Below are 23,063 nucleotides of genomic sequence, written 5' to 3'. Positions count from 1 at the left end.
TTCACTCAATGCCTGTTTTGACATTGCTGTCAAAAAATCTAAATGTATATAACTTCTTTCCATCGCCAGCAACAGCAATGCCGCTATCAGCCGCTGATGTGACGAAATTACTCTCTTCATACAAGTATTTTGGAGTGTCATATGAGTTACGAGCGGCAACAAATATTTACAGGCTACGTCTCCACATCCATACGCAAATAATTACGCCAGTCATCGGTTCGCCCGTGAAACTCGCGAAGAAAATTAATATTTAGGAAATGCCGTCATCTAAGGAGCCTCTCTTTTGACCATTTCGATTGTTCTTAGGCATTTTGTTAACTTTTTAAATGCGTACAGTAGTTGCGAACACTGACCACAGCAGGAATGTCCTGTATTATTTTTCGAGAGCGAGTACCTGCTGAAAGTTCTTCCGTACACCGAGAAACAGGGGCCAGCAGCAGATACAAATGACAGTCTCGGACTCTATCGAAACCGTCGTGTGAACGAACAGTAACCAGGACATTTTATTTGCATGCACAAACTTTTGCGCAGATAAGTCGTTGCGTGTGGTTCGTTGAAGTGTAGCGGATACTTCAGATATCTGACACTAATTTAATAAAACATACCTAAAATAAATAATTTTATACAAGATATTTATACCGTATCTAGTTCGTCCATTCCTAATTTTGGAAAGTTGTGATAATCAAGGCTACGACATCTTTGCTTTGCTCCACAGGTGTTTAAAACGTGTATCTGTGGTCATTGGTTCCAGGTGTGTGACAAGTAAATATTTTTGTTTCGACGTAGAATTATTGATGTGGGCTCTGTTACTGTGCTAACTATCGTATTTCAAGACTGATAGTTCACTGATTTACGTAAACTTTGTCGCGATGATGATGTTTTCGGTTACTGATAAACTTGGAAAAGTGCTGTCAGTTTCAGTACGTGATGTTCCAAATGAATGGTTTCTCACTGCCATTCTTCCTTTTGGGACGCAATTTACAATACCATCGGAGTTCCCAAGATTACTGAATTTGCAACAGCCTGCAAGTCGAAATAATCTATTTGTAAACTGGACTAGTGCGTTAGTTTAAGACAAAATTACTACATGAGCATGTAAGAAAAACGAATTACTGAACAAAGGAAGTTACTGCGACATCGCTGCTTTGAATTTCAGTGTTCGTTATGTACACTTTTTGTAACGAAATAGATATTGATAACCATAGGTCAATGAATTCATTTCAGCATGCCGCTATTGACATTCTCATCACTAGGGATTAAAGATTTGAATATTTTTTTTCCAGACTTGAAGCGGGAATGAAATGGCCGAATACTCGGAGTATATTTGCAGAACAAATACCTTTAGTAGTCCGGCATATCTTGGTTGTGAGGATAACTCAAGGCAGCCATGTGGTAAAGGGGCAATAAATGCTGTACGACAATTGATTCTTAAAAGCCCAACCATAGGTTCGTATTCTGAACTAACTATATTTTGCCATGGGACCACTTTTTCACCATGTTTGCGCCTCGGAAAAATATTACATGTGTAATCTTAGCAGAAATATTGCAGAATTATGTGTTGTGCTTGATTTAGATGTGGCTGTTTCTATGTATAAATTGCTGAAAAATGAGAACACTAAGTCATGTATTTATTCCCCCAGGTAGTACACGCACAGACGATGAATTTCTTTTACGTTTCCTTCGTGCACGTAAATGTAATGTACCAGATGCCTTTGAACTTCTGTGCAATTATTGCAGCTATAGACAACAAAACAGCAGCTTATTTGAAAAATTTGGACCAGCAGACACAGCTCTCCAGCAGGCTCTCCGTGATGGGTTTCCTGGAGTATTACCTCAAAGAGACAGGTATGTTGTTTGGTCATGATGAAAACTAGTCAATTGTATCTTAACAAATTTTCCAGTGGATTGCAATCCTCACTAAAATGCTTGGCTAGAACTTTAAAAATGGGGTATGTCCTACTATACCATTTTATCCTCAAGATCCCTGTGTGTGCAATACATAGGGGATTGTAGTATATTCGTAGAATCAGCATTTTATGCCAGTTCTTGAAACTTTGATAACAGATTTTCTCAGGGTAGGTTACGTCTACCTTCAAGAGTCTTCCAGTCCAGTTCCTACAGTATCTCTGTGACACTTTCCCACAGATCAAACAAACCTGTGACCATTCATGCTGCCCTTCTCTGTATACGTTCGGTATCCCCTGTCAGTCCTATTTGGTAAGGATCCCACACACTGGAGCAGTATTCTAGAATTGGTTGCGCAAGTCATATGTAAACAATCTCCATTGTAGTCTGATTGCATGTCCCCAGTATTTTACCAATGAACCAAAGTCTACCACCTGCTTTACCCTCAACTCGACCTACATGATTATTCCTTTTCGTATCTCTATAAAGAGTGACACTCGGGTATTTGCAAGAGTTGGCCAAATCCTACAGCGAGTTATTGATACTGTAGTCGTATACTACATTTTTCATTTTATGAAGTGCATAGTTTTACATTTCTGAACATTTAAAGCAAGTTGTCAATCTTTTCACCACTTTGAAATCTTATCGAGATGTGACTGAATGTGTATACACCTTCATTCGCTTAGCACTTCATTATAGATAACTGCATCACCTGCAGAAAGTTTGAGGTTACTATTAATATACAACTCTAACAAGGGTCCCAACACACTTACCTGGGACACACTGACAATGATTCTCCATCCAAGATAACATCCTGCGTCCTCCCTACCAATAAGTCTTCAGTACAGTCACATATTTCACTTGATACCCATATATGATAATACTTTTGACAAGAAGCGTAGGTGTGGTACTGACTCAAGTGCTTTCTGGAAATCAAGAAATAATGCATCTGCCTAGCTGCCTTGATACAAAGCTTTAAGTATGTCATATGGAAAAGTGACCCTACTTTAATGTATACAGTACTGTAAGTGAGCACTGACTGTCATGTAGGTGTATATGGAAAGACTCCTGACACTACCGAAAGGTATTGGAAATGAAGGCATTTTGCGTGACAAAGTATGCACTGAATTGTTTTGATTTTATGTAGGCCTTTGCATTCGGAACTCGTGTTCTTGGACGCCAAGAGACTGCGTTAACGGAACCACACTTACCCAAATGGGGCTATGAGACGATGATTCACAATATTGTTGAACTAATTGGTCCCCCTTGACATATGCATTGCTGAGACATATGTATTGTTGCAAAAAAAAAAAAAAAAAAAAAAAATCATCAAGCAGGAGTGTAGATGATAATTTATTTAAGCATAAGGATGTATACCAAATTAAATTCTACAACAAGTTCAGCACTTTAGGAAATTTGAAATTGTGCAGGGATAGGCAAAAGGAGAAATATTCAACAGGATATTTGAAACGTTCCGATTCCTTTCATCTCCTTTGACCCATAACATCACCAAGATAGTGGACATCTATATTTCAGTCGTATTCAGTGTGCAACCACATCACTCATTTACACCCAAGTAAAAACACACAAAATATTTAACTTAAGCAATAAAATGAAACAAATGGGACAGCCACCGGAAGTAGCATGTTTTGAGCAGGGTAAAATGCAATGTATGACAGTAAGAATCATGACACCATTCCAAATCAAATATTAACCATAACTGTCCACCAGCCTACAAAACCACATCAGAACACGCACCCTCCACAAACAAGCAGCCATCCATGCTTCTGCAGGACGATCCCCTCTCCAACTATTAGCTTTCCCAAACTGAAATTCATCAATTTCCAGAGCTACTTTTCCCCCAAATAAATGAGTGGTTTCCTAATAAAGATGCTATTTTTATGCATGATGGGGCACCTTGCCAGAAAGCCAACAGTGTTTCCAAGTACTTGGAAGAGCATCAACTAAAAGTGTTGCCTGGGCAGGGAATATCCCTGATGTAACCCCAATTGAAAATTTATGGGCTATTGTGAAACAGAGAATAAGGAAATTTACAATAACCACCAAACAAGATCTCATGGAGAAACTAGAGGAAATCTGGCACCATGACAATGATATTAAAATGTTATGTGAAAAGTTAATAAAACTATGCCAAACAGGATAAAAATGTTGATTGAGAACAAAGGCATGCATACAAACTACTGAATGTACAAATATAATCTGTATGTGGATGTAAATGTGTAATAAATGTAAAGTTTTGGAAAAAATGTCTTTAGTCTAATAATTTGAACACATCTGAAAATATATAATTTACACATAAAAAGTGCAAATTAGTAACAAGAACGTAAAATCATTTAAACACAGTGACTGAATCGGCAGCAAATGGAATGAACGGAAGAATAAAAATCGAATAGAAAGTTCTTGGTTTACTTGCCGTGTCAAATTCAGAAAAAATCCCAAGCTTTCAATGATTGCATTCATCATCATTATCAGGGACTTTGGTGACACTGGCAAGGCTCCCACTTTTATGCCCAGAGGAGCATGTGATCACTTGGGTTACGTCATGGTGACATAATGGATGCTATGTATACAGAGGTAGCGCCTCCTGCATCTGTAGATTATGTTTGAGCGTTCTAGCCAGCATTGCGTGCATTGCCGTCACTTGCATCGGGCAGTAAACTACAAAATGTCTTCTTCTGTGCTCTTTCTTCATCAGGTGCACGCTTCCATGCATTGCAAAGAGCACATCCAGTCTCTCTCTCTCTCTCTCTCTCTCTCTCTCTCTCTCTCTTGTCATAACCTGATGTGGGCCACATTGTAGTTAATTTGAATCTCGCAATCAGATTGGAGATGGTGTGAGATTTGTGATCAACCGTTTCAGGCACATGAGTGATTATGTTTGTAGGTGAGATGGCAACAAGGGTCAAGCTGAGATTTTTCGGGTTTCTGTGGTTGGAGACTGTACAAAATGACTGATGTCAGCGTAAGAGGTAGATACGGTGTCAACAAGGAAATGAAACTCTGGATTGGCTTCTAGTCTGCTTTGCACCTAACTAACCAACCAACCAATCAGCTGACTAACTTTTAATGCTTCTTTATATGTTTACTTGAATACGCCAAAGAGCACAGACACTGGTTTATCACTTCAGTCCTAAGATCCAGTTAACATACAGAAAGAAAACAGATGACACTTGTAATTTAATACTATTATGAGATGCTGTAACCAACTGCTGGTATAAATGGCTACACCAGCCTAACACACTATCAGGGGTGGTCTACGCAAAGTCTAATGATGGGTTAACAATGGTATTCCAGAACATGAATCATGGAATGAACCATTTTCTATTGCTCTGATTTAACCCTGTGGTTCAGTTACACATCACACTAGAAATGATATGCACATATAGGCGAGGGTAAAAATTAAACCACCAACCTTAGTCCAGAAGTACGTATAGGCAAGTTTTACGAGCTTAATTGATTGTAATTCTCACTTACATATTACCTGCTGTCGGCTGGTGATCATCCAAGGTGCTGGTCGATGGCCATCGGTTCGAACTTTGCTGCAGGCTGGAACCCTGTCCTTCTAGTTGATTGGTGGCCTCTGTATGCTGCATTTGGGCCTGTTTGCTTGCAAATGGTGTGTGTGTGCATAACTTTTTGCATCCAATTTGCAGTCAGCTAGATGGAATCAGCAATGTCGCACCAAACTGGCAAAAGTGACTGGCACCACCAGTCTCATTCTAAGTTATCAGGTTTACTGCTAATATTCGTGTGTTGATGCTTTCTTTTTTTTTTTTTCTTCTGGTGTCTGTTCATTATCCAGTCAATACACTATTAAAGTTGTTTTCACACAGTTTAATTTCAGCTGCTTCTCTAATCACAGAGCCCTAGTTGTTCACCAGTTTCAGACATGCACATTAAGCCCCTGATTGTGATGACAGGAGCAATCATTAAAAGCTAAGGGAATTTCTTTTTAACATGACATGGGCAAGTAAACCAAGAGCTTTTTATTCAAGGGTTACATTCTGACAGACATCGTAGTCACAAAGGAAAAAAAGTTGTTTACAATCATTGTGATTCACAAATTTTAACTTACAACAGCAAAAAGTATTCAAAAACTCGCAGTTACTCAATAAGCACTGAAGATATGTATATTTGGCAATTACTAGGTGACAAGAAAAGAAATTGATTAGGAAACAGATTTGAGGGGAAGGTGCTATGATGACGGTAACGATGTGTGTGCATAGGTGGCCTTTGTGCAACAGTGGCATGTCAAGTGGCTGACAGTCATAATGTTGAGGCTGATTGTATTCCTAATCCGGATTAATTTTTCTGTAGTGTTCTCTATTTCCTGAATTAATTTAGTCATAAGTCAGGAAATATATGTGCATTGGATGTACAGTTTCACTCTGCCACTGTTTGGCAGGGAGTAATAGCTGGTTAAGTACAGTATGTGATCACTATGATGTTCTTCAAAGCACTGACCTTAATTTCAAACTTAGCGGATGTAAGATATTTGTGTCGTAGGGGAAGTAACAGATATAAGAAACTGCGAAATTTGTTACAATGCCATCTCTCATAAACATTGCCATCACAATAATTTAATTTCATATCCTTTTTAACATTTTGTGATAACAATGTACTATCCATGTTTATTTGGTGTATGAAATTGTTGTGTTCACATCTAGATCAGTACTCCTCAAGTAACTGTACAGTGTGTGGCAAGAGTTAATGAGGGTACTTCTATCATTTCTCACTTTTTCTGTTCCATGCACAAATGGTTTGTGGAGGCATGACTTTTGCTGTGCTTCCATATCTGCTTCATTTTGTCTAATATTACTGTTGTAGTCATTGTGCTAGACACTTACTGGATGAAGTAATATGTTGTAGTACTCTTTATGAATCTGTGCTCTCTGACTGTTAACAATAGTCATCCCATTGATGCTATGCCTCCCTTGTAGCATCTGCCACCAGAGTTAGCTGTGGATCTCTGTGACATTTTCACACATACTAACCGAACCTCTGATGCAACATGCTGCTCTTGTTTTAATCTTCTGCTGTGTTAATCCTTTTCTCATAAAGGCCCATACAAACAAAGAATACTCAAGAATCATTTGAATGAGGGTTTTGTAAGCTCGTTACTGTAGGATTCCTCCAATGAATCTCGGTCAGGATTTTACTTTTTCTGCTACTAGTTTCATGCTGTTGACTACATTAGGTTCCCCAGGAAAGACCCCTAGATATTTTATCACTATTACTGTTTTCTGGTAATAGTTCACCAGTTATGTTATTGAACAATAATGGATCTCTCTGCCTCCTTATAACAACACATCACATTTTTTAATTTTGTGGATTATCTTCTTGTCATGACACAAAGTGTAGATCCTCTGCAGGTCCGCTTACATTTCGTCATAGTTTTCTTGATTGTGTGACTTTCCCATATGGCACAGCATTACTTGTGAACAGCTTCATAGAACACCTGAAATTGCCCACCAGGCAATATCATGAAGAGTAATAACCCTATAACACTCATTCACAGAATGAATGAAGCTGCTTTGAAACTTGAAATGTCTCCTCATTAAGAACAGCATGCTGAATGCTATATGATAAGAAGTCCTCAGTATAATTAAAGAGGAGTCCATTATTCTGTAAGCTCCTAATTTTTTCAGCTGGCTTCTGGAAGTCAGGAAGCATGATAAGAATCTGATCGCCACTGGCGACTGCCTTTTGAATGTCATGAATGAGAGTGACCTGTGTTTCACAGAGTCATTGTGTGCATTAACACATGCCAATTCCTTCAAAGGTGCATAAAACTTATTTCATGTTTTCTGCAGCAGACTTACTTCAGTGATGGTGTAGGCCTACAGTTATACACATCCATCTGATGGCTCTTCTTAAAAACAGGAATGGCCAGCATTGTTTTCAACCACTTGGAATACTTCATCATTCCTGCACCCTATGATGATCAGCTTTTTCAAGCTGAGCAAGTTCTCAAGTTCTCTTATTTAATTGGTGTTAAGTCATAAAGGTACCTCATAAGGTCCACTCACCTTCCTTGTGTTGAATGATTTTAGTATAAAATACCATGCCCAAGTGTTACACTGTTTTGTTCTGCTGATTTACAGGAAGGAAATAATTCAGAATTTTAAAGCTCCAACAACTCTATAATTATGTGAAACATATCACCAGTGGAATCATGTAAACACAATGATATAAAGCAGCAGTCATCATTAAATGGCTGCATAATTATTTGCACATTAAGCTCTAAATTTAGCAGCAGCTGTGCAATTTTTCTAATCTTACTCCATTCCTTTGTAGTTGACACAACAAATAGTGCAGCTTTTGAAGCAAATTTATCAGCATAAATGACACAGCATATAATATGCATGTAACAATGCATTAATCTACATTCACACACACACACACACACACACACACACACACACACACACACAATTATACTTACATATTTCATCCTTTTTTTCCTTTTGGATAAGTGGACATTATTTTTAGAAGTAGTTCAGAAGATGGTCTCATTAACTTGCTGATACGTGTCCGTGTCATGTATTTACTCATGACATTGGTTTACTGGGATTACCTAGAACACAGACATAACAATAGAGCTGTTCCATTGTATTTCTTAGTTTCTACTAATTTATTTTAAATTATAATGTAAAACATGTAATTCAGAGAAGAGTTTTAAGTATTTGTTATGTAAAATAATATTATGTTGTCAAAAATTGGAAAATCCAGGATGGAATAACAACAATATTATGAAAAGGGTAGATTTCTACTCACCATATAGCGGGGATGTTGAGTCGCAGATAGGCACAATGAAAAGACTATTAAACACATAAGCTTTCAGTCAGAAGACCTTCTGAAGTAGGAAAAAGAAAAAAAACACGGAAGGTTAGACAGAAGGCTGGGGGGGGGGGGGGGGGAGGAGAGAAGTAGAGAAGTAAAAATACTGCAGGTGCACTTGTGGGATAGAAGTATGTGGTGTAAGAATAAGGAAGGAGATGGTGTGTGGAGGACAGTGACTAACAAAAATGTAGTTGGTATCTGTTCTTTCAGACATGTCCAAAAGAACAGATACCATTGGTGATCTTGCAGCTCTCAAAGAATGAAATTACAATGAAATCCAGACCATTAGGTGCTTACAGGTGTTAATAAATATCCATGGGGACAGTTGAAAATATGTGCCCCGACCAGGGCTCGAAACTGAGGATCTCCTGCTTACATTGCAGACGGTCTATCCAACTGAGCCACCAAGGGCACAGAGGACAGTGCGACTGCAGGGACTTATCTCTGGCATGCTCCCCATGAGACCCACAGTTCCAACTTACTGACCACACACTACATTTGCAGTGCCCCTGCTCACTGTACTCATTACTCGCAGCAGTCAATCTACCGATTTCCATAAGAGTTTGAGCAATGTGAGTGCATGTGCAATGAAGAAGATCATTGGCCAGTGTGTGTGTGTGTGTGTGTGTTGGTTGTGTATTTCAGAAGATCTGACCAAAAGCTTACAAGTTTAACAGTCTTTTTGTTGTGCCTATCTGCAATTCAACATCTCCACTATATGGTAAGTAGCAGTATATCCTTTTCATAATATTACGTTGCCAGACAGATACTGTCCTTATTACACAAAATTAACAGTTATTAATGGTTTGAACTTTTTTTGTTTTACAGGAGAGGAAGACGAGTTCTTGTGATTTTTGCTGCTAATTGGGATCCCTCTTTATATGATTTGCTTACAATATATAAAGCCATTCTTTACTCTCTGGAAAAACTTATTGAATTGCCACGAAATCAAGTAAGTGGCTTTATCTTCATTGTCGACTGGAGTGGATTTTCATTCAGTCAATCATCCAAGCTGAATCCCCGTGTTTTAAAGCTAATGATAAATGGCTTACAAGACTGCTTCCCAGCAAGATTCAAAGGGGTTCATTTTATAAACCAGCCTTGGTATGTTGAGGCCGCACTGACAGTTATCCGTCCATTTCTGAAAGAAAAGACAAGAGAAAAAGTAAGTATGCAACATATCTAATTAGACTGATTTCACACATTTTTTATGCTTCCTATAAAATCTAGATTGGTAGGCATTGATAGCAGTTGGTAGGCATAATTGCTGTGACTTGTTATTTGCTCTGATTTTTTATAATTTGTAATATAAATAAGCTGTAAACGAGGATGCATAACCACAAGTGTTGTTGCTTGATGTGAGACAGAAAAAAAATTACTGTTCTGTTTTGACTTTGTCTTAAGCCATGTTTACCAGTTAGTTTTATTTTAGTTGTATCCACACCAACCATACTTACCCAAGTGGTCAGTAGATAACCATAAGTGTAGTACTGTATATCACTTACAAACTTTAGTCCCATGACATTGAGCAGCAAGTATGCTTAGATTTACTTGAACTATTGAGAAGAATGGGAAAAATATCCAAAGAAGAATTTTGGTCCAGAGCATTACGGTATTCTACCCTTAAATGATTGGTGTATCTGCTTATCATCTAAATAAATGACGATGTATTTCAGATAGTAGACAGGAATTCTAGAGGCTCTCCTACATACATTCTCAGATTAAAACTGAACCCAGGCGTGCATCAATGAAGCTGGTACCAAGCAAAAATCAGCATATATTGTACTCACACTATAAAAGGACACAGAGCTGCTTTAATGTGATTTCACTGGTGAACCTATTTTGAAACACAGTGAAGCTGAAATTTTTAGAGATATTTGCACAGTCCACCGGAAGGCCTAATTGTGACAAGGTGGAATCATTTCAGTGAAGCCTTCGCCAGAACTAGATTTTGTACCAAATGTTGATCAACAAGCTTATCAGTGTGTCCAGGTAGAGGTACAACAAATGAAATAATGAAAGAACTCAACATTTTATGTTGTCGGGTAAATACACAATCAATAGACACTGTTCCACAGTGTGATCCTCACAATTTCCTGAACAGCTGTGAGTTGTGTGTACTGTGCAGCAGGCAGATGTTCTCCTCACAGTCAAAGTGTGGACACCAAAGTGAAAGGTGCAGTGTATGCTAAGGTTGGAAGAGTTAAAATCTGTAACACATTGTCAGTAGCATGCAAGAAGAGAGAGGAGTGTGGGTCCTCCCACTCACAAATTCATTTATCAGTGGGACAGAACCCTTCATGGAACAGGAAATTTGATCTCCAATGCTGGAAAACGTGTTTCTACACGTGTGAATAAAGAATCTGTGGAACATGTGTGCAAAGCATTTACTAGGAGCTCAAGGAAAACCATTAGTAAAAATAATAGGGAACTAGCCATCCCCCATTTGACAGTGCATGACATTGTGCACAAACATCTCTAGGTGCGTGCTTACAAGCTCCAACTTTTGTATCACCTTAAGCTTGAGGATCACCACAGATGGAGTGATTTTGCTGTTGAAATGTTACATCGTACAGGCAAAAGCAACTACTACTTTAGTGCAGTGTTGTTCAGCAATGAACCTACCTTCCACATCTGCAGAAAAGTTAACTGACATAACTGTTGAATACAGGGAAGTGAGACTTCTGGTGAAGTGACTGAGAATGAAAGTGACACACTTGTTATCATGAGGATACTACCACACCTATGCTTATTGACAAAGGTATGATCGTATGGGGTATCGATTTGTGACTGGATTGAAGAGTTTTTGGTAGCAAGGACACAGTGTGTTATTTTGGATGAAGAGTCATCATCTGATGTAGAAGTAACTTCGGGTGTGCTCCAGGGAAGTGTGTTGGGACCCTTGCTGTTCATATTGTATATTAATGACCTTGCAGACAATATTAATAGTATAATCAAGATTTTTTACATTTGATGTAATTATCTATAATGAAGTACTATCTGAAAGAAGTTGCATAAATATTCAGTCAGATCTTGATAAGATTTCGATGTGGTACAGAGATTGGCAACTTGCTTTAAATGTTCAAAAATGTAAAATTGTGCACATCACAAAACAAACAAAAAAGTAGTATCCTATGACTATAACTGATACAAATACCTGAGTGTAACACTGTTGTAACTTCAAGTTGAACAAATATATTTAAAGGAAGACACAATACATGAAAGTCACAGATCAAGTAAACAGAGTAAGACGTGTGTACACTTTAACAGTCAAATCATAACTGAGTCCAAGTCTAGCGGCCGCTGGCTGGCTGGCCACTTAGGTGGCGCTGCTGCTGCATGGCTGGCAGACAGCGCCGCATGTAGAGGGCGCACATAACTGTGCTGCGGCACTTTGAAAGATCGGCAAGTCACAACACTTTTCGCCCCTTTGAATTTTTTGCACAGGTCTTGAAATGGAGGTGGCCTGTAGATTGCTAGCACCCATAGGTGTTGTTTGACTGGCCGTAAAGTTTCGAGGAGGAGGCTTCCCGTACAGACGGAAGTGTCCCTGATGATAATGGGCTGAGATGACAAGAGATGTGGGGGTCGAATCTGCTGGGGGACCCCGTGCACCAATCTGCCCATTGCAGCAAGTCCGGTTCTTATAACAGGAGATATGGGTGATGTGTCCGCGTCCATAGGAGAAGGAGGCGAGTAGAGTTGCTCCGACAGATGATGGTCATCTGGTTCCTGGTGGCATCAGTTCTTGTGCTGGCGCCAATATGATGGTGAGCGGACTGCATTGTGAGTAATGAGAGAGTCCAGTATCCCGAGCCTCAGGTAGAGCCGAAGGTGGTGTAGCGGCATCCGGAACAGGTGTTGCCCGCACGCGAGGCTGAAGCTGGTCCGAATGACGCACTGCAACACCCGTATCCATCTGGATTTCATACAGCCGTTGGCCACGGTGTTGTAAGAGCTGGCCAGGACTCCATTTTGGCCGCCTGCCATATCCCCGTACCCATACAAGGTCGTCGGCGGTGAACTGGCCAAGCGAAGGCACCCGTAGCCGTGAGGTGGAAGGCCGCAGAAGATGAAGTAGCGTGCGGGCCTGTCGGCCATGTAAGAGCTCAGCCGGGCTCTGGTTGCCCATGGGGGTGAAATTGGAGAAGCGCATCAGCAGCAGCAGAAGAAGTCAGGAGTTTCCTCATCTGAGCCTCAATTGTGCGGACCAGTTCAGCCTCGCCATGGATGGAACAGAGGGGCCGTGACATGCATGACGCCATGACGGGCACAAAAATCTGCAAAATCGGAAGAGGCAAATTGCGGACCATAATCGGTAACAAGAGTAGAGGGGAGGCCTTCGAAAGAGAAAATGCGAGCTAGAGCATTGGTGGTTGCCGTGGTGGTAGGTGACGTGCAACGGACAATGAAAAGGCAGTTAGAGTAGGTGTCAATAACGAGAAGCCAATAAGTATGTAAAAAAGGTGCTGCGAAGTCAGCATGAATACGCTCCCAGGGCTTTTCAGGCGAAGGCCACGCTGACAAAGATGACTTCGGGGTGGCGCCCTGTGACGCACAAGGGCCGCAGGCAGCGACCATGTGTGCGATTTCAGAGTCAATGCCGGGCCAGTACACATTGCCGGGCCAGTACACATGACAGCGCACCAGAGATTTTGTGCGAGAGACACCCCAATGCCCTTGGTGAAGGAGGCGCAAGACTGAAGCACACAAAGACGCAGGTACCACAACACGCGGCGATGCATTTTTGGTGGAAAGGAGGATAACACCATCCCTAGCCGTGAGGCAGTAACGCAAAGCGTAGTAGTTCCGCAACGGATCAGAAGTCTTAGAGGACAGATGATCTGGCCAACCCTTCTGAATACAGTACAACCCAGGAGAGGGTAGGGTCAGAACCCATAGCAGCCGCCAGCTGATCCCCGGTGATGGGGAACTCGTCCACAACCCGCTGCTCGGCAACATCCAGGTGGAAAAACAATAGTTTGTCCCTATCGAATGCCAGATCAGGACCCGTGGGAAGGCGAGACAGTGGATCAGCATTCGCATGTTGAGCCGTCGGCCGGAAATGAATATCATAATTGAAACGAGACAAGTAAAGAGCCCAAAGCTGGAGGCAGTGTGCAGCCTTGTCGGGAAGTGACAGTGATGGATGAAACAAGGAAACAAGTGGTTTGTGATCCGTAACAAGATAAAATTTGGATCCTTAGAGAAAAACCCAAACTTATGAAGAGCATAAATAATGGCCAAAGCTTCTTTTTAATTTGAGAATACTTTTGTTGGGCATCCGTGAGTGTTTTGGAGGCGTAAGCAATGGGTTGTTCAGAAGCGTCAGAAAAATGGTGCACAAGGACTGCACTGACCCCGTATTGAGAGGCATCTGTGGCAAGAACAAGATGTTGGCCAGGTTGATAAGTAGCCAGGCACGGGGCCTGTTTCAGCATAGTCTTCAGTTTCTGGAAAGTCGCATCGCATGACGCGGACCAGTGAAAAGGCACGTATTTATGCAACAGGAGCTGAGCCACCGAAGCAGCAAACGGTAAAAACCTGTGATAGTCTGCTATTTTCCCCAAGAAGGCCTGCAGTTCCTTAACAGATGTAGGGCGAGGAAGGGCATCAGTCGCAGTGACAGTTTGCTGAAGCGGACGAATATCATTCCGAGAGAGTTGAAACCCCAAGTACGTGATAGATGCCTGAAAAAATTTTGGTTTCTGAAGATGACACTTAAGACTGGCAGTCTGTAAGACATGAAAAAGTGTGCGGAGATTTTGAAGATATTCATCAGTGGTGGAGCCAGTGACAACAATGTCGTCCTGGTAATTTATACACCCAGGGACAGTGAGCAATAATTGTTCCAAGAATCACTGAAAGAGAGCAGGGGTACTGGCAACCTCGAATGGCAATCGTTGGTATTGATAGAGGCCGAAAGGCATGTTAAGGACCAGAAACTGCCGGGAAGCAGCATCGAGAGGAAGTTGATGATAAGCTTCTGACAGGTCAAGTTTAGAAAAATACTGGCCTCCAGCAAGTTTAGTGAACAATTCTTCAGGTTGAGGCATAGGGTAAGTGTCGATAAGGCATTGAGGATTTACAGTGGCTTTGAAATAGCCACAGAGACAAATGTCACCATTTGGCTTAGCAACGACACGACAGGAGAGGACCACTCACTGGAAGTGACAGGAAGCAAGACCCCTGAAGTAGTGAGACAATCCAACTCCCGTTTGACCTGATCACGAAGGGTCACAGGAATGGGCCGAGCCCGAAAAAACTTAGACCAAGCAGTGGGTTTGAGTGTCATATGAGCTTCAAAGTCATTTGCACGGCCTAACCCAGGAGAAAAAAGGGACGAAAATGTCGTCAACAAGGAATGAAATTAAGCATAAGGAATAGCATCAGAGACGATATTGACAGAGTCATCTATGGAGAACCCAAAAACACGAAAGGCATCGAAACCAAAAAGATTCTCCGCGTTACTATGGTCGACCACAAATAAGGGAACAGTGCGAACGACAGATTTGTAAGATACCTCAGCATCAAATTGTCCAAAGAGAGAAATCTTCTGTTAATTGTAAGTCCGTAATTGCCTAGTGACAGGTGACAGGATTGGAGAACCCAACTGAAGATACGTCTGAGAATTGATGGTAGTGGCAGCAGAACCAGTATCCACCTGCATGCGACATCTCGACCAAGGATTTGGACAGTGAGGAATAACTTTCCTGAAAGGGAAGAAGTACAATTGACAGACAACACAGAATCAGAATCAGGGTTATGTTCATGAACATCATGTATGTGGTCAGATTTGCAAACGGATGACACATGACCCTTTTTTTTTGCATTTGTGACACACGGCCCAACGTTGTGGACAATCTTCTCGTGAATGTTTCGTAAAACACCGCGGACATGCAGGAAGTTGCCGTGGGTTTTGCTGCAGTTTCTTAGAGGTTTGTTTACGGTGAGGCCGAGGCTGCACTTGAGAGCGTACTGCGGCCACGTCGGCTGGCATGGACACGCTACACGCTTAGTCAACATCGCACAGAGGTTGTATTTCCCCAACGTTGCCCCATACCTCTATTTGCGCTCCAGCGCTGAGCGATGGATAGGACTTCATCTAGAGTCGGATTTGCCAGCTGAAGGGCACATTGCCTAACTTCTTTGTCGGGCGCCAGTCGGATAATAGCATCCCGTACTGTGGAATCGGCGTAGGATTCTTTGTGAACTTCAGTAACAAATTGACACTTCCTACTGAGTCCGTGAAGTTCAGCAGCCCAAGCGATAGGATTGATTCGGTTGTTTTTCACAACGATAAAAGGTAACACGAGAGGCTACCACATGCATTTGCTTTTGAAAATAGACGGACAGAAGTGAGCACATTTCAGCAAAGGACAAAGACGCAGGATCTTTCAAAGGAGCCAATTGCGACAACAACCGATACATTTGAAGTGAAATCCATGAAAGGAACAGAAACTTACATGTTTGTTCGTCCGTGACATGAAATTCCAAGAAGTGCTATCGAAGACGTTTTTCGTAATCAGACCAGTCTTCCGCCATCTCGTCATAAAGAGGAAAAGTAGGTAGAGATAACGACGAGAGACACCCCGAATTTGATACTGCGACGAAATCACGAATCACATTTGTGAGAAGCGTTTGCTGTTCTATGAGATTTTGCGATAGTTGCTCTAAAGTAGCCATGGAAACATGTGTGTCAACGATGGAAAAGAAAAATCACTACCTCGTCGCCAATTGTTGTAACTTCAAGTTGAACAAATATATTTCAAGGAAGACGCAATACATGAAAGTCACAGATCAAGTAAATAGAGTGAGGCGTGTGTACACTTTAACAGTCAAATCATAACTGAGTCCAGGTCTAGCGGCCACTGGCTGGCTGGCCGCTTAGGTGGCGCTGCTGCTGCATGGCTGGCAGACAGCACCGCATGTAGAGGACGCGCGTAACTGCGGGGCGGCAATTTGAAAGATCGGCGAGTCACAACAAACACATTGTAGGGATATCAGATGGAATGATCACATTGGTAGAATACCAGGGAAGTGCAATCAGTGTACAATGGACGTTGTTTACATATCACTCATGTGACCTGCTCTAGAATACTGCTCAGGTGTGTGGGACCTGTACCAAATAGGACTAATGCGAGATATTGAATGTATACAGACAAGGCCAGCATGAATGGTCACAAGGTTTGTTTAATCTGTGGGAGAATGTCACAGAGATACTGAAGGACCTGAACTGGAAGACTCTTGAAAATAGTCATAAACTATTCCGAAAAAGTCTATTAACTAAGTTTCAAGAACCAGCTTTAAATGGTTACTGTACAAACCCTGACTCACATAGGGATCGTGAGTGTAAGATTGGAATAATTACTGCATGTACAGAGGCATTCAGACAAAGGATATAGGTATCTCCATGAGACTTTTCCTGAGCATTTGATCAGGAGAAGGATCCGATTGTGTGGTCCCTTCGGTCTCCCAATCTGACTACTCTGAATTTCTATACATGGGGGCTAATCAAGGACATTGTTTACAGCAAAATTCGAGATGTGGTAGATTTGGGGTAACAGATGTATGGTGCAGCAGAAGCGATAACACCTGTCATGCTTACGAACTTGTGGTGAGAAGTAGAGTAGTTTCGATATCTGTCGAGCTACAAATGGTGTTCACATTGAACTGTGCCAACATGCATATAAATGTCTGTGCTCCTGTGTACAATGTTTGACAAATTAAGTTATAAACCATAATAAGTACTGAAATATAAACCTCTAGCTTGGACCACCTGTGTTTCCTGACACTGGTTTGAGATCACAATAAAATGCTTAATGCTGAGTAAAATACTGACCCCTTTCAACAAACAAATCCCTATAAGTTGACCAGAATATGTTTAATTTAATAGACTGAAATGCTGCAGTGTGTGTAAATAATAACAAAAACTGAATGGGCAAAATTATACAATAGTACAAGCAAATCCATTCCAGTAAACGTGGGTCCACAAGCAAGTCATTTGTGAAATAATTGTGAATGTGTTAGTTACAAGCCACCATTGACTTCAGTATGAAATCTCCATCTAGTTGAGCTGAAATTTCCGTCATTGCCCACTTTATCAACATGTTACAATTTTCTGTTAAAGGAAGTGTTCTGATTGTTGTCCTCACATTTGAATGCAATACTGCTGTCTCTGCCACGAGTTAAGAATTATTTGAAACACATCCAAATCATTGCATAAATCTTGACAAGATTGTACAATCTGTGTGGTGTCACCGCCAGACACCACACTTGCTAGGTGGTAGCCTTTAAATCGGCCGCGGTCCGTTAGTATACGTCGGACCCACGTGTCGCCACTATCAGTGATTGCAGACCGAGCGCTGCCACACGGCAGGTCTAGTCTAGAGAGACTCCCTAGCACTCGCCCCAGTTGTACAGCCGACTGTGCTAGCGATGGTTCACTGCCTACTTACGTTCTCATTTGCCGAGACGATAGTTTAGCATAGCCTTCAGCTACGTCATTTGCTACGACCTAGCAAGGCACCATTATCAGTTACTATTGATATTGTGAATCATGTACCATCAATAGCGACGTTCATCATTAATGGATTAAAGTTAAGTATTTCACCAGCTACATCCGTTTTTCTAAATTCTAATTTCCTTGTCCTGTTCCAGACCTCACGCCAGCCTGCGTGAGCTAAAACGCGTGCCTTTCGGCCTCCTCTAGTAACACGGTGTTGGCTCTCCTGCCAACCACAACAATCTGCTGCTCCAGTTCTCCAGGCAAATCAATACGAGAGCTATATACTTCACTTTTGAGATGGCTTCGACATAAAATCATGTGGATTGAGGTCAGGTTATCTACGAGGCGAAGGTACAGGCCGTGCTCAATGTATCCATGGTGGACTGTGTTGGTGTATTTGTTGTGTCTAGGCAAGACAGCCTAGACACAATGAGAGGAAGCCGAAAGGCACGCGCTGAGCCAAAGCAGGGTGTGTGAGGTCTGAAACAGGATACGTAATGAATGCTATAAAGAAAAGTACATAGCTTCTGGAATACTTAACTTTAATCCATCCTTTTGGTACATCTGGAGATTGTGGCGATACAAGTGAGACTCTTTAGATACATGCAATGTTACTAATGGCGCCTTGCTAGGTCGTAGCCATGGACTTAGCTGAAGGCTATTCTAACTATCTGCTCGGCAAATAAGCGAGGCAGTGTGCATCGCTAGCTACGTCGTCCGTACAACTGGGGTGAGTGCTAGTCCGTATCTCGAGACCTGCCTTGTGGTGGCGCTCGGTCTGCGATCACACAGTGGCAACACGCGGGTCCGACATGTACTAATGGACCGCGGCCGATTTAAAACTACCACCTAGCAAGTGTGGTGTCTGGCGGTGACACCACAGTATTAGATGTCAACTTACAGCAGCAGCAAAATATGCCTGTGTACCATATGCATATTCCGAATTCCCCAACCTCGGCCTGTGCATGAGATTTGACCCCAATTAGGCGGGGAGATTGAATAATTTACACATCAGATGCATTTGTACTAACTAGGGCAATATTTCATATTAAAGTAGTGGCATCTCATAAACGCTTTCTCACAATTACTTCCCAAATAATGCAGACCCATGTTTACTGCATCATTTTGGCTTATATTATCATGTAATTTCAGATCAGTCAGTTTTCACCATTACTTATGGGGTGGCACAAAACAATTTTGCCCATTCATTTTTGAATAAACATGTTACTGTTAAGACAATTTCAATGGAATGTATACTGCCATGGAAAATACTCTGCAGAGATTTGTTCTAACTCATGTCTTTTATGATTTCACTACAAGTTTGAAGAATAAGGCATATGAGTTGCATTAAATCATATGGACGCTTCAAGAAAATTATTTCCTTTAGGTACCCACAAAGGAAGAAGTCACATGGGTTGAGGCCTGGACTATTGTGGGGCCAAAATTGTCTGTCATTAAAATCTGAGTAAAATGACATGCATCTCGAAATGCTTGTGTAAGAAGTCCAACACAGTGTTTGCAATATGCGGTCTTTCTCCATCTTGCATGAACCACTGCATGTTGAAAGGCAACAAAGTAGCAAGAAGCTGTGGAAAAAAGGTGTTATGGAGCCTGCTCAAATAACATGCACTATTCACAGCTTCTTCAAAGAAAAAAGGTCCAATAAGTCCGTGCCTGGAAATTATGACCCACACTGTAATCCTCTGAGCATGAAGATGTTCATGAAGCAACTGCAGATTATCAGTAGCTTCATGCAAGATGGAGAAAGGCCACATACTGCAAACACTGTGGTTGTTTGTTAACCACACTGTCCAAATGAAAATGCACCTTATCTGAAAATATTGTTGAGAGTTTGTTCTCTATCTTCTGCCCAGCAGGCAAACAGTAGTCTCTGCTGCTTGTGTTCAGCAGTGAGCTTCTGAGCAGAGGTAGTCTTGTACAAGTACAAGGTCACTTTTAAAAATCAATTGTACGGAGTGTCTGGATATGGCCAGTTGCACTGCTGCCTTTCTGCATGATGTGCTAGGGCTTCTCTGGAGAGCAACTCATACTACTTCAATATTCTCCAGCAAACAAACAGGCTTCAGCTGAAGTCGATTTGCTTCCAATATTTATCCTTCTACAAATTGATCATATAGCCTATGAATAGTTTCTCTTGCAAGGGGTCTGCTGTGTATTAAATTGTTGTAAAAACCACCTCTGAGTTGCAATAGGACTTTTCATCTCATAAAAAACTAAAAGAACTGTCAAATGCTGCTGCATTGTTAGTTGTCAGTTGTCAGCCATGTTGTAAACACTAGCGATGTATAATGGATTATGCATCATTTCATAACTCATTTGTTTCTCCAAGCTATATTGCTACTGCTGGTGAGATGGTCAATGGGATATCTATTGTGTGTTATGAACTAAAAATTTCATGCACCACCCTGTGTAATATAACCTGTGTATCACTTTGCAACTCAGTAGGATTTACACAGAAAGATAGTTTTAGAGAAGCTGAAAATGAGGTATAATTACTTTGATGTACGAAATTATGTCTTGTTATCAACTATTAAATGGTGTGCTAATGTACTAATAAAAGAAATATAAGGTGGTAACTATCTCTCGTGTCTGTTGGGTGACAAATGTTTTCTGATCATGAAAGGCAATACAAGTTACAAGACAAACTAAATTGTTTTGAAAATGAGGTAGCATACACAATCACCAGTAAAGTATCCTTCTACAGCTATGGTATTGTTTTGAAATGGAGAGCTTTGACAGTGTACTGCCATTACGTTTAACTTTTTGCATGATAATATATTACAATTTAGAAAAGACGTGGATGAATATATCTGACAGATACATGAATGAAAGTGACAGAGTTCTTTAATTATAATGTATATTTCATAAGTATTTTCATTCTCAATAGATATATCTACACGGCAACAATATGAGTACACTACATGAGTGTATAGCACGAGATGTACTGCCAGCAGAGCTTGGAGGAGAAGGACCCTCGTACAATCAGCTCTCATGGGCAGACAAAGTTTTGGAGGCTGAGGACAGCAGGACAGATAATAATACGGTTCAGCTGACTCCTCCCTTCAAAAGGAAGGAGAATTCTCGGTAGTTGGTGCCAGAGGATTTGTCAGTAAAGCTTGCCAACATTCCACAAGTGTATGTGATTTTTATTAGTTGATGGAGATGACAATTTTGGCTTGTATTATGATGTTATGGAGTGATCTCACTTTATTAAAAATATTGGTATTTCAGTATTACAACTAGTCTTAATAAGTGTGTATGTGGATTTGTGATACTGTTCACACAAATGAGCAACTTGTACAAATTGTATTTTTTTTATATTTATAAGAAAACATATTTTTCATAAAAGCATACTGTTTTTAAAAATGTGTTTTGGAAAAATTATATGATAAATATGTGAGTTTGTTTTGGCATAAAATGTTAAGGCAAGGACAGTTTCAGTATTCAATACACTAAAGAGCAGCTATCATATATTTTAAATTAGTGTTTCCTCAGTTGTGTGTCTAGTTGATCAGATGTATTTTGTGAATAAATTTTAACTATTTAAAAGGTTGTTGACAGTGAGTTTCATACTTTGACAAAAACTGTGCTAGACTTCAAGGATTGCAATATTTTAGATATGATTTAGGGTTTCTAGAGTTGTATGATTTAAATTATGGTATTAATGAAAAATATTATAAAGACGAAAAATCCATGACTAAGGATGGGGTTGTGGGACAAATGTGGGATTATCTCTCGTTACCATTTTTCATTGGGAGGCTGAGGTCAAGGACCAGACAGTAGTAGTTGATCTTAATGGTATCAGAGGGGATTTGGTTGTTAAAGAGATATGACAGAGAAGAAAAAAAACTAAATCTGTTATGTATGAAAATACAGAAAACAAACAGCCTGTTTTGCTAATCAACCAAAAAATGGTTATGTGGCAATCCATTGTCTGCCAGCCCAACAAGGTTGTATATAATTTCTGTAAATTGTATATGAATTCCATCGAATTTATATGATTGTCACCAATATTCATGTTTCTACACAGAACTTTGTAAGGTATTTGTAAAATCCTTCACTTGAACATTTTGGACATGTGAACATTGCAATTAGTACTAAGATGGACTATCTTTAAAAAAATTTTCTTTGATGTTGTATCTTTGCATAGAGATTCTCTGAAGTCTGATCTTTGTATACAGACACTTTTGCTGTTGTAGATAGGTTTCTTTTAGTGTTTTATGTCAAGTTGTGTGCTTCAAATTTTTGTTATTGTTTATAAGAGTGATGCTTTAATTACACTGTTGTTTGTATCACTTACACCTATTAAATGACAAAGTAACCTAAATAATCTTGCCTGATGACTGTTCTTACTTGGGGGGGAGGGGGGGGGACACTGATGCCATTTGCTTGTGACTGGTTATACTCAATGCTGTATCACATTAAATTTACTTAAATATTTTGAAAAAAAAACTGACCTTCACTTAAATTTTTATCATTCTTTCATTCTAACCTTAAGCACTTGTAAATGTTTTTAAATTGTTGCCTTTTCAAAACGTGTCAAAAAAAGGTCTAGTGAATCTTTCAACGTATGATTTTGTTCATAGCTGTAGTTCAGTACTGCAGAATATTTCAACAAAGATAAAAAGTCGCTCATCAACTGCATAAGAAAACCTTCACTTAGTTCACTTCACCAGTTTAAACTGTCACCTTCAGAAGTGAAATAGGCTTAAATCTGTGGTAACCCAATGTCAAGATTAAAATTGGGCAGTAGTGTCCATTGCAA

The 23,063-nt window shown here is 40.5% G+C and overlaps 1 protein-coding gene across 5 annotated transcripts; it reads left to right on the top strand.

Moving 5' to 3' along the window:
- The first annotated feature begins 688 nt into the window (after positions 1-688).
- On the top strand, positions 689-21,514 carry LOC126456836 (clavesin-2-like). Of its 5 annotated transcripts, none has more exons than XM_050092642.1 (5): positions 689-751; positions 1,284-1,446; positions 1,641-1,845; positions 9,598-9,934; positions 21,186-21,514. In XM_050092642.1, exons 2-5 carry the CDS (start codon positions 1,302-1,304, stop codon positions 21,384-21,386), a joined length of 888 nt encoding a protein of 295 aa, XP_049948599.1. In that variant the 5' UTR covers positions 689-751; positions 1,284-1,301; the 3' UTR covers positions 21,387-21,514. The 5 variants fall into 5 exon arrangements, with proteins under 5 accessions (XP_049948599.1, XP_049948600.1, XP_049948602.1 ...); XM_050092643.1 differs by having other exon boundaries at positions 726-762; XM_050092645.1 differs by lacking the exons at positions 689-751; positions 21,186-21,514 and adding exons at positions 779-1,095; positions 18,430-18,675.
- Positions 21,515-23,063: the final 1,549 nt, after the last annotated feature.

Source organism: Schistocerca serialis, chromosome 2, assembly GCF_023864345.2.
Source record: "Schistocerca serialis cubense isolate TAMUIC-IGC-003099 chromosome 2, iqSchSeri2.2, whole genome shotgun sequence".
NCBI lineage: Eukaryota > Metazoa > Arthropoda > Insecta > Orthoptera > Acrididae > Schistocerca > Schistocerca serialis.
This window is presented reverse-complemented; position numbering and strand designations above follow the sequence as displayed.

What these genes read in the sequence shown, in the direction of transcription:
- LOC126456836 (XM_050092642.1), top strand. Translation starts at nt 1,302, where the DNA reads ATGGCCGAATACTCGGAGTATATTTGCAGAACAAATACCTTTAGTAGT. An exon ending in TCTTAAAAGCCCAACCATAG is followed by an intron (nt 1,447 to 1,640) that starts GTTCGTATTCTG and finishes TTATTCCCCCAG; the next exon opens with GTAGTACACGCACAGACGAT. An exon ending in GTATTACCTCAAAGAGACAG is followed by an intron (nt 1,846 to 9,597) that starts GTATGTTGTTTG and finishes TTTGTTTTACAG; the next exon opens with GAGAGGAAGACGAGTTCTTG.